This window comes from Chiloscyllium plagiosum, chromosome 34 (assembly GCF_004010195.1).
Source record: "Chiloscyllium plagiosum isolate BGI_BamShark_2017 chromosome 34, ASM401019v2, whole genome shotgun sequence".
Taxonomy (NCBI): Eukaryota; Metazoa; Chordata; class Chondrichthyes; order Orectolobiformes; family Hemiscylliidae; genus Chiloscyllium; species Chiloscyllium plagiosum.
Window position 1 is genome coordinate 7,648,041 of NC_057743.1, and position 11,904 is coordinate 7,659,944.

General features: G+C 41.2%; 1 protein-coding gene across 1 annotated transcript in view; it reads left to right on the forward strand.

The window, feature by feature from the left end:
- cep104 (centrosomal protein 104) overlaps positions 1-11,904 on the forward strand; it is a 226,267-nt gene that overhangs the window by 3,120 nt on the left and 211,243 nt on the right. Inside the window, exon 2 of the mRNA XM_043675400.1 lies at positions 3,839-4,066. Coding sequence (XP_043531335.1) covers positions 3,839-4,066 — 228 coding nt within the window. The remainder of the gene's footprint in view (positions 1-3,838; positions 4,067-11,904) is intronic.

Consider the following 11,904-nt stretch of genomic DNA (forward strand, 5'->3'; position numbering starts at 1 on the left):
ATCCTAGTGGCATGCCTCCAGTCACAGGCCTCCAGTCCGAAAAGCAACTTTGTCTCCTACTTTCAAGTCAGTTATGGATTGAAATGGTTAGCTCTTCCTGGATTCCACATAATCTAACTTGCTAAGCAGTCTACCATGCAGAGCTTTGTTGAAAACCTGACTTAAGTCCCTATAGAGTGCGTCCCTGGCTCTGCCTTCATCAGTAGAGCAATCTTTGTACCAACCACTTGGCTGTCAGTGTTATGTTCCCCTGAGAGTCCATCACTCCCTAAATTTTCCAAAACTGCATACTTGTTTGAGATGAGGATAGCCACAGGAGACTCCTGCACCACCTGCCTTCCTCTCCTACATTTCCTCAAAGTAATCCATCTACTTGACTGTATCTGCTGTTTTTCTTCCTTCCTGAAACTTCCACCCATCAAAACAACCTGGATCCTGTAAATTCCTCATTGCCTCTAACTGTCGTTCCAACCGATCCATACGATCTTATAGCATTGTCAACCAAACACAATTCCCGCAAACATAACCATCAATAACATTAAAATTTTTACTAATCACCCAAATTCGACAGGGAAAAGCACATCATTATTGCGTTATTTATTTTTAGCAAGCCGTTGAATGCAAATTCTCTCATTTGGTTACCCAAAAGTGTTTTAGGCTGAAAGTGTTTTCAGATAATAGTGTTTCATAATCTAAGTGTTCTTCAGTGTCAATGCTCATTCATTTCTCTTTACGTTAACTTTAGATTAACTTTCCTTTGTTGACCTTGAGCATGACTTCTTGTAGTCTCTAAGCAACAGCTGTTTACTTGAAATTAACATCTTCCATCAAGTCAATTCAAATGAGTGAATGTGCTTTTGTGTTGATCTAACAGTTGTATTTGCCTGCAGATGGACAATGCTGCACAAATTAATTACTTCCTGTGCACACTGACAGTGGTACATTAGCTAGACATTGATCTGTGTTCCTGGTTAAGGAAGGAGAATACCAACTTCATTAAAAGTTACTGATTCTCATCTTGATCAGAGACGGCCGTAAGAAATTTTATATGTACTTACATTGGGTAAATGACAGAAATGAAGTTAATATTTTTTGCGTTGATTAAAAGTGGCTCAGTGGTTAGCACTGCTGCCTCAAACCAGGAACTCAGGTTCAATTCCAGCCTCTAGCGACTGTGTGGAGTTTGCGCATTCTCCCCATGTCTGCGTAGGTTTTCACCAGGTGCTCCGGTTTCGTCCCACAATCCAAAGATGTGCAGGTTAGGTGAATTGGCCATGCTAAATTGCCCATAGTGTTCAGGGATGTATGGGTTGGGTGCATTAGTCGGGTGTAATGTAGGATGGGGAAATGGGTCTGGGTGGGTTACACTTCGGGGGGTCAGTGTGGACTTGTTGGGCCGAAGGGCCTGTTTCTACACTGTAGAAATTCTTTTAAAAAGTGTGCAGGCACAACCCATGCTACTTGCCAAGGAATGACCACTTGGCAAGGTTTGACAAGATCAGGATAAACAAAAGACAAAAAAATTATGATAATTAAAACTGGGATAAAGCAATTACATTCAGAATAATTTATTTTACAGTAGATGACACTTCCTTTTCATGTAGATCAGTGTAGAGTGTTAAGGTTGGAGCAAGAAACTGAGAGAAAATGTATGTATTGGACCAAAGGAGTGTGGAACAGTCATTAAGTAACATCTAGTGGGCTATTATGAATTTTGGAAACAATTGTGACTTTGCTTGGCTATCATTAAGATAGACAAATAACGCACTGTATTACCTGAGAGGTAGACTATTTCAAATGAGAGTGATGCTGTTGCTGTGCGAGGTTTTCGGCTGACACTGTTTGGAATACTGTATAGAGTATGGTTAACTCATTTTAGGAAGTATGTTACTTTTTCATGGCTTCCAAAACTGATGATGCTTCTGATTTTGGAACATTAAGAGAAATGCTTAAAAAACTGGATCATTCTTTATTATGGAAAAGGCTTCAGTGTGATTGCATTGTTGGAATTTTTTTATATTTGTGTTTGAAAGGTCTTTGGTTTAATTTAGATGGAAACGATTCTGATAAAATCATGTTGAGGCTACATACGGTTAATTCCCAGACTTGCAATGTACTTTACTAATTTGCAGCATTATAAGGTTGTGGATTTTTTTACAGGTGATTAGGTTTTATATATATATAATGCTGAGAGGAAGTGAACTGATGATTAACTGTATTAATTCTTTCTTGTACTGTAGCCCTGAGGCACTGGCAAATCACTGAACAGTACTTAAGTACTAGAATAGATGTCATTCAGTGGCCTAGATTTTATGATCATGGTGATGATGGATTTCATCATGCATTTTACAAGAATCTAGGAAGAGATAGCAGACTTATTACACCATATAAAACAAATGTAATAATTTGTATTGAAAAAAGTATGCTAGTAATTTTTCAATTTAGGAAGGGCTACAGAACATGCTCAATGAATTATAGATCAATCATTTTAACTTCACTGGAGGAGGAATAGAGTCGTCCTCATAAATGGAGTCAATGTCTTTTAGAGTTTAAAAGAATAACAATAGTTAGCATAATTTCAAAAGGGTAAATCTTGCTTCTGCGATCATAGTGACTTTTTAAAGGAGAAAACAAAAGGAATTTATTTTGGATTTTTGGTTTCGGTAAGGTGCCCGTAATAGACTAATGAATAAATTCCGAGGACACTAAATTGGGGGATAAATGGCAGATTGGATTGCTGTCTGTCTTAAAGCCAAGAATGCAGAATGGGAATCAAGAATAGTTGTTCAGAGTGGTGGAATGAGGAAGTCATTGAGAGATCACGTGCAGAGATCATGGCTGTTCATAATTTACATTAATGATTTGGACTTCGGCAGATGATATCATCATGTTAACTGTACAGGACTAGTAATGCAAAAGTCCAGGCAAATTATTGGGGGCGTAGGGTTAAAACCCAACATAGCAGCTGGTGGAATTTAAATTTGATTCATATAAGGTTTTATAGAATGGTTCTACTGTATTTTGAACTCTCTTTAATTCATAGAGTAATATGGAGTCATTGGGGAGGTTTTATGATCTACTAGTTCTGATCAAAGGTAAGCTTATATGCCTTACTTTGCTATCAAACCTTAGGGAGAATAGCAGGCCAAGTTCTGTTGAAGTCCAGTTGCCTGCTTCCACACTTGGTTGCAATGAAAGGAACAGCTGGCACTGTTATGAGCAGACTTCCAGAATCGTGGGTGAAGAGAGTCACAGGATTGAGTGGAAGTTCATGTCAAATTATTCATATGGTGCTCACTGCACCTTCAAAAACTGTAACAATGTGCTACGTTGAGGAGCAGGATATCGTTGAGGAGCTGATATGACACATCAGCTAGCAGAGGTTGCTGCGAGTATCACAGTCATTACAGCAGCCAAATGCAGTCCCATTATGTCCAGTTCATTTGTTGTGGAGAAGGCTAAACAGAGTTGTTTCTTATTGAGCCTTTTACTTCAGACAATCCTTGAAGTAGAAAGTTGAAGGAAGAGTCCAAGGTGTTTTGTATTTCCTCCACTTATCTTATGCAGAATTTTGGCTGCATTATGAACGCATTTTCCTTGGCCATTAAGTCTTCACGTGGGACTTGACCCTGGAGTTTTGACTAGGAGCAGGGATGCCACTCCCTGTACAGCAGGACCTGCTGAATATGCATGTGGATAATTTTTCCCTGAAACAGAATTGGCACCGATGTGCTACCTTAGTCAGTTGAGAGAGGAAAGGATCACTCACGTGACTTCTTGAAATACCAGCATTTGTTAGTTTGCTTGTTACTTCTATGTTTTTACACTTGGTGATAAGATTACATGGATTACAAAGCTGCTTCTTCTATTTAAGGGCAGTTATTCTTTTGCTTTCAGTAAATCTGACATTATATCACCCCTGGATGACCTTGCCTTTGACATGTACCAGGATCCTGAAGTGGCTCAAATCATACGTAAAATGGATGAAGAGAAACATGAAGCAGTTAAACATGAACGCTATGATTTTGCAAAGAAACTTAAACAAGCTATAGCTGACCTTCAGAAGGTAAAGTGTGTTAAGATCAAGCACTATTGAACAACATTTAGACCTACTTATTACTCATTACATGAGGAGGAATTGCATTACAGATCAGGATGTTATCCGTTTTCCATTTGTATATAAAGCACAGTTGATTTTGTATATAGTTAAACATGAAAGTCGTATGTTATTGAATGTGATTTTGATAGCTCTATTTATTTGGAATTATGTGCATTTTAGAAAACGTTGTTGGAATTAGCAATCAAGACTGAGTGGAAGTGAGTTTTAGAACAATCTATTTAATCTATTTTGATTTCCCCTTTCACATGGTCAACAATGCCCTCCAGCGCATCTCTTCCACTTCCCACCCCTCCACCCTTGAACCCCACCCCTCCAACCACAACAAGGATAGAACCCCCCTGGTCCTGACCTTCCATCCCACTAATCTCTAGATACAGTGTGTTATCCTCTGCCATTTCTGCCACCTACTATCAGACCTCACCACCAGACACATATTTCCGTCCACACCCCTATCAGCATTCCGCACAGATAATTCCCTTCGATACTCCCTCATTAAGTCTACACCTCCCACCAACTTACCCTCCACTCCCAGCACTTTCCCTTGCCGCTGCACGAGGTCTAAAACCTATACTCGTACCTCCCCCCCCACCTCAATCTAGTGCCCCAAAAGATCTTTCTGCAGCTGGCAGAGATTTTCCTGCACATCCAAACACCTTATCTATTGTGTCTATTGCTCTCGATGTGGTCCCTCGACATTGGGGAGACAGGACGCCAACTCACGGAACAGTTCAGGGAACATCTCTGGGACACATGCAGCAAATAACCCTGCCGCCCTGTGGCCAATCACATCAATTCCCCCTCCCACTCCCCCAAGGACATGCAAGTCCTGAGCTTACTCCACCACCAAATCCTAGCCACTCGACTCCTGGAGGAAGAACACTTCACCTTCAGCCCTGAGACCTTCCAGCCACACGGCATCAGGGTCAATTTTACTAGTTTCCTCATCTCCCCTACCCCAACCGCATTCCAGATCTAACCCTCCAACTCAGCACCGCCCTCTTGAACTGTACTACCTGTCCATCTTCCTTCCCACCTATCCGCTCCACCCTCCCCTCTGACCTATCACCATTGCCCCCCCACTGGCATCTATCTATCATTTTCCCAGCCGTCTTGCCCCAAGCCCCACCCCCACCTTCCTATTTATCTATCAGAACACCCCCAGCCCCCCTTATGCCCGAAACTTTGTTTCTCCTGCTCCTTAGATGCTGCCTGACCTTCTGTGCTTTTCCAGTGCCATACTTTTCGGAACTACTTAATGGGTCTTACTACCATAACAGTTTGATTTATCATATTTATATGCATCATAGAACTATCGCAAATATGGCTCGAGTGGTTTAGACAATTAGAAACTATTTTTGAAAACGACACAAAAATAGGTTTCAATCTAATACACTGTCAACTTTGACTCAAGGTGTACATACATATGCTAATTCACAGGTTCAAGTTTAATTTCTGGCTTTCAGCACTTAGTTTATGTTGGCACTTGATGCAGAGGTTGGGTGTGTTAAGTTGTTGGAGATTGGCTTTTATTCTTTCATGGGATGTGAGCATCACTGACTAGACGAGCATTTAGTGCCCTTGAGGTAGTGTTGAGATGTATTCTTGAACTGCTGCAGTCTATTTGCTGCTCCACCCACAATGATGTTAGGAACGTCATTCCAGGAATTTGACCCACAACAGTAAAGAAATAGTGATATAATTGCAAGTCAGAATGGCGTGTGACTTGGAGGGGAGTTTGCAGTTGGTGATGTTCCCACTTGTTTTTTTGCACCTGTCCTCACATACAACTTTCCCTTTAATTTTTTTCCATTGCATGGACCTCTGAAGTCCATCTGTGGCAGTGATTTCAATCTGCTGAAATCGGTGTTCACACTCATTGCTGTATATGAGATCTCCAAGCAGTGGCCATGCAGCTGGGAAAGGTGGCTTGTAGGTGGTTGAGAGCAGTGGGTTTGTGAGATCCCTGCTGCTAATTGCCATTTCCTAGCTACCAATATTTCTATCACTCATAACTCATTCTGTTACCAGCACAAGTGACAGTTTGAATCCCAAGATGAACTTTCTTATTGGTGTCATCTCTAAAACTGTCAATTTCTACTTTGAACATTTTGGCTGTCTCATTCATATTGTCTTTATCTTGAGACCTGATTATTCATATGCAGTCCAGCTGGTCTCACACATTTTAAATTCTGAAGCTCAAGGTCGTCCAAAATGTTCTGTGTATCTTAACTTTAATCATGGCCCATGTGACAATACGATGGCTTTAAAAGATTATTTTGTTCTTTTTGTTGAAGATAAGTTTTAAGACAGGGTTACCTAGCTGTCTGTTTCAAAAGCCAGTAAACAGCTTGCAAGGCCTTGGGGTTTTTTCTTAAAAGTTGGAACAATGGAAGCAGCCTGAAGGGGTGGGGTCAAGCTCTCACGGAACCAGGATTTTTAGTTTCTTAGTTTTTCAGTCGCAGTTGTTGCTAGGTCTGTTGCTGCAGTACATCTCTCCCTGATACACCCTCTCTCCATTATCTTGGTGTTTTTCCTCTTTGTCTACATGCAACTGCAGCAGCCCATCTGTTTTTGAATTTGCCTTTTTCCAAGGGTGTGTTTATGGGATGTTACTGTATTGGAATCGTTAATTCAGAATATTTAATGAATTTATTAATCTGTTAAGTTTCTCAGTAGAGTTAAGTTAAACCCATTCTTCTTTATTCTTTGTTTTGCTGTGTTTTAACTGTGTAGTGTATGAATAAATTGCTTTTGCTTAACTGTGAGTAGTTTAACCAATTTAATTGCATCTGGAACGTCGCACCTTACATTTACCTTCAAAATAAGAAAGAAATGAGGGTCTAGCCTGCCTTCTAAATATATTTTGAGGGGGTTTGGTCTGATCCATAACAGCTGCTCAACTATCACTCTGTTCTTACTGACTTACATTGGTTCTGTTGAATAACATTTTGATTTTAAAGTTCTTATTTTCAGATTCTCATATGCTTGCCTCTCCATGACTCTAATCTCCTCCAGTTCCATACCCTTCTGATAATTCTGCACTGAATTGAATTCTGGTGTCAAATATTCCTGATTTCAATAACTTTTCCTTTAGTGAGTGTGCTTCAGTTATGTAAATCTTAATCTGAATGCCTATTCTACCCATTTGTCCAAGTTTCTGCCCTGACATTTCCTGAAGTGCATCTGTGTCATAGTTTGTTTCATAGGACATAGAACATTACAGCACAGGACAGGCCCTTTGGCCTTCGATGGTTTCACAGGTTGGCACAACAATCTAAAGCCCATCTAACCTACACTATTCCATTATCATCCATATGTTTATCCAATGACCATTTAAATGCCCTTAATGTTGACGAGTCTACTACTGTTGTAGGCAGGGTGTTCCATGCCCTTAATTTAAAACTATGTCTCCTTGTGCTAGCCATCACCTTACAAGGAAAAGGGCGCTCACTGTCCACCCTATCTAATCCTTTGTTCATATTGTATGCTTGTATGAAGTAACCTCTTAACCTTCTTCTCTGTAACAAAATCAGCCTTTCTTCATAAGACCTTCCCTTCATACAAGGCAATATCCTGGTAAATCTCCCCTGCACCCTTTCCAAAGCTTCAACGTCCTTCCTATAATGCAGCAACCAGAACTGTATGCAAACTCCAAGTGTGGCCATGTCAGAGATTTGTACAGCTGCAACATGACATCATCACTGCAAAACTCAGTCCCTCTACCAATAAAAGCTAACACACTGTACAACCCTCTTAATGGGGTGGCAACTTTCAGGGATCTATGCTTATCCACATTTTCAAGAATCTTACCATTTGCCCAGTACTCTGTATTCCTGTTATTCCTTCCAAAGTGAATCAGCTCACGTTTTTTCAGCATTAAACTCCATTTAGAGTCATGGAGATGTACAGCATGGAAACAGACCCTTCGGTCCAACCCATCCATGCTGACTAGATATCCCAACTCAATAAAGTCCCACCTGCCAGCACCCGGCTCATGTCCCTCCAAACCCTTCCTATTCACATACCCATCCAAATACCTTTTAAATGTTGCAATTGTACCAGCCTCCACCACATCCTCTGGCAGTTCATTCCATACACGTACCACCCTCTGCGTGAAGGAGTTGTCCCTTAGGTCCCTTTTATATCTTTCCCCTCTCACTCTAAACCTATGCCCTCTAGTTCTGGGACTCCCCCAACCCAGGGAAAAGTCTACTTATCCTATCCATGCCCCTCAATTTTGTAAACCTCTATAAGGTCACCCCTCAATCTCCCACGCTTCAGGGAAAACAGCCCCAGCCTGTTCGGTCTCTCCCCATAGCTCAGATCCTCCAACCCTGGCAACATCCTTGTTGTTCTTTTCTGAACTCTTTCAAGTTCACATCATCTTTCCGATCTTGCACTCCAAGGTCTCTTTGTTCAGCAACACTCTCTAGGACCTTACCGTTAAGTGTATAAGTCCTGCTAAGATTGCTTTCCCAAAATGCAGCACCACACATTTATCTGAATTAAATTCCATCTGCCACCTCTCGGCCCACTGGCCCACCTTATCAAGATCCTGTTGTAATCTGAGGTAACCTTCTTCGCTGTCCACTACACCTCCAATTTTGGTGTCATCTGCAAACTTACTTACTATACCTCTTATGCTTGCATCCAAATCATTTACATAAATTTGCTTCCTCTCAGCCCAGTTCCACAGCTTATCTGTGCCCCTCTGTAACTTGCAACATCCTTCCGCATTGTCCACAGCTCCACCGACCTTAGTGTCACCTGCAAACTTACTAATCCATCCTTCTACGCCCTCATCCAGATCATTAATCTGTATGGCCCCCATACAGATCCTTGCGGTGCACCACTAGTAACTGAACTGCAGAATGAACACTTTCCATCAACCACCACCCCCTGTCTAACAGCTAGCCAATTTCTGATCTAAACTGCTAAATCGCCTTCAATCCCATGCCTCATATTTTCTACAATAATCTATCATCACCTTATCAATATCTTATCAAACGCTTTACTGAAATCCATATACACCATATCAACTGCTTTGACCTCACTTCTTTAGTCACCTATGGTTCCCTCACTTGGCCACTTCCTCCATGCCTGGCAGGTACATTCTTATAAAGGACACACAGTAGCTGTTGTTTGAGCAAGCTGCACATTTCTATTGTGCCCATCTCTTGCAGTTTCCTTCCCCATCCTCTGCATCCTAAATCTTGCCTAATTGTATCATAATCGCCTTTCCCCCCAGCTATAACTCTTGTCCTGCGGTATATACTTATCCCTTTCTATCGCTAAAGTAAACATAACCGAATAGTGGTCACTATCACCAAAGTGCTCACTACCTTCAAATGGCCTGGTTCATTACCTAGTATCAAATCCAGCGTGGCCTCACCTCTTGGTCTGTCTACATACTACATCAAGAAACTCTCCACACATTGGACAAAAACTGATCCATCTAAAGTACTCAAACTATAGCGTTTCCAGTTGATATTTGGAAAGTTAAAGTTCCCCATAACAGCTGTCTGGTTACTTTCTCTCCTACCCAGAATCATCTTTGCAATCCTTTCCTCTACACTTCTGGAATGATTTGGAGGCCTGTGGAAAACTCCCCAACAGGGTGACCTCTCCTTTCCTGTTTCTAACCTCAGCCCATACTACCTCAGTATAAGTCCTCATCAAATGTCCTTTCTGCCTCTGTAATACTGTCCTTGACTAACAATGCCACACCATCTCGTCTTTTACCACCTTCCCAGATCTTACTGAAACATCTAAACCACAAAACCTGCAAAAACCATTCTGTCCCTGCTCTAACTATGCCTCCGAATTGGCTACATCATTGAAGTCCCCAGTACCATGCTGCAAGTTCACCCACCTTATTCTGGATGCTACCTTCCTGCCTGCCAGTACAGTCCTTGAAACCTTAATCCTGACCTCACTGCTTTGAACCTCCTGTACACTGGAGCTACAAATTAGGTTCCTTTCTGCCTGCTGCATTAGTTTGAACTCTCCTGAAGAGCATTAGCAAATTCCTTACTTCCCTCCCCGGATATTGGTACTCCTCTGGTTCAGGTGTAAATCATCCTGTTTTGTAGAGATCCCACCTACCCTAGAATGAGCCCCAATTATCCAGTTATCTGAATCCCTTCCTCCTGCACTATCCTTGTAGCCACATGTTCAACTGCTCTCTCCCTATTCCTTGCCTCACTAGCACATGGCACAGGTAACAAAGCAGAGGTAACAATTCTGTTTGTTCTAGCTCTATGTTTCCACTCTACCTCCTTGAATTTCTGCCTCATATTCCCCATCTTTTTTCCTACCCATATCATTTGTGCCTATGTGGACCATGACTTGAGGCTGCTTCCACACATGCAGTGCAGAAACTTGCCAAAGGTCCTTCGTCAGCATCTCCCAAAAGCATGACCACTTCCATCTAGAAGGATAAGTGACAAAGTCTGTAGCCTTAAAACTTGTCCTTAAACATTTCGACAAAATGTAATGCTGAATTATAAAAGACATTTGCTGCACACAGAATATAAATAGGGCAGGAAGGGATGCATCAGGCCACAAAAGGGGGAACCCAGGATGTGCAGAAGATAAAAACACCTGTTCTCAACAAGTGATAATAGGATGCTCTAAGGCAATTAAGAACATTTACCTCAACATCAATGAGTCTTTGTAAACAGGACACAGAGTGATAACATTCATGGCTGTTCACTTATGAAATTAATGACAGTGTTTGATTCTGACCTCAGAGTCTTGGTATCATCTTGTATGCATGTCAAAATCCGTGTAGTTAATGGTCAGGTCCTATCAATTATAATGGATTCTTATTACACTTGCAAGCTAGGCAGACAGAGGGAAAAACATTTTTCTGTTACAGTCCCTGATCTGGGAGTTCAAAGGACGAGAGAGAGAGAGATCATTTTAACACTGAGATTGCCGAAGCCAGTAGAAAATTAACTTTTCTTGTGGTCTGATTTGAATGCACATTTACTTGTTATGGATTGAATGTTTTGAATTCAATTGCATTTTGAGACTTTATGATGATTTTGAGTAGCCATCACTGATTATGAAATGCAAACTCTGTAAAAGGTAATATTGATGAAGCTTTAACTTACTTGCTGTTCTTACAGACTGTGACTGCCCCATTGTCAATTCAACTAGTCAGATCTTATGTCTTATTTGAATTTGAATCACAACCCTGAAAAGAAAGAATGTTTAATTTGAGACTAATAAATCATTTAAAATTCAACCTTACAGTTACATTTCAGTCTCAGGTACAGAATGATGCTGTTCTTAAGATAAAGAGCAGTAGTCTGCTCCTAACTTAAAAATTATTCTAAACCTAACATTGAAGAGATTCTGACACAATCTGTCAGGAAGCCATTTTATGGTCAAAAGTTTGCACTCCTCTTTAAGAAGCCATTTGTAAAACAGTGATATCTGACATGCGAGCTGTGCGAGGTTACCTTATAATCTCTCCCACTTCATTTCGACTGATACTACCAGCAGACAAAGGCAGAATGACGGTCATCCTGGACAAAGCAGACTACATCCAAAAAGCGCAACAACTACTTACAGATACCAACACCAACCAAAAGAGGGAGTTTGACCCCACCCCACAGCTCACCAATAGGATAAACAACACACTGAGGAACCTACAAAACAAACGGACAGATAACCAGGTTTGACCGACAAAGAATGAAACCTGAAAGCAACAACACCCCCAGATTCTATGGACTACCTAAAGTGCACAAACCAGACATCCCACTCAGACCCATAGT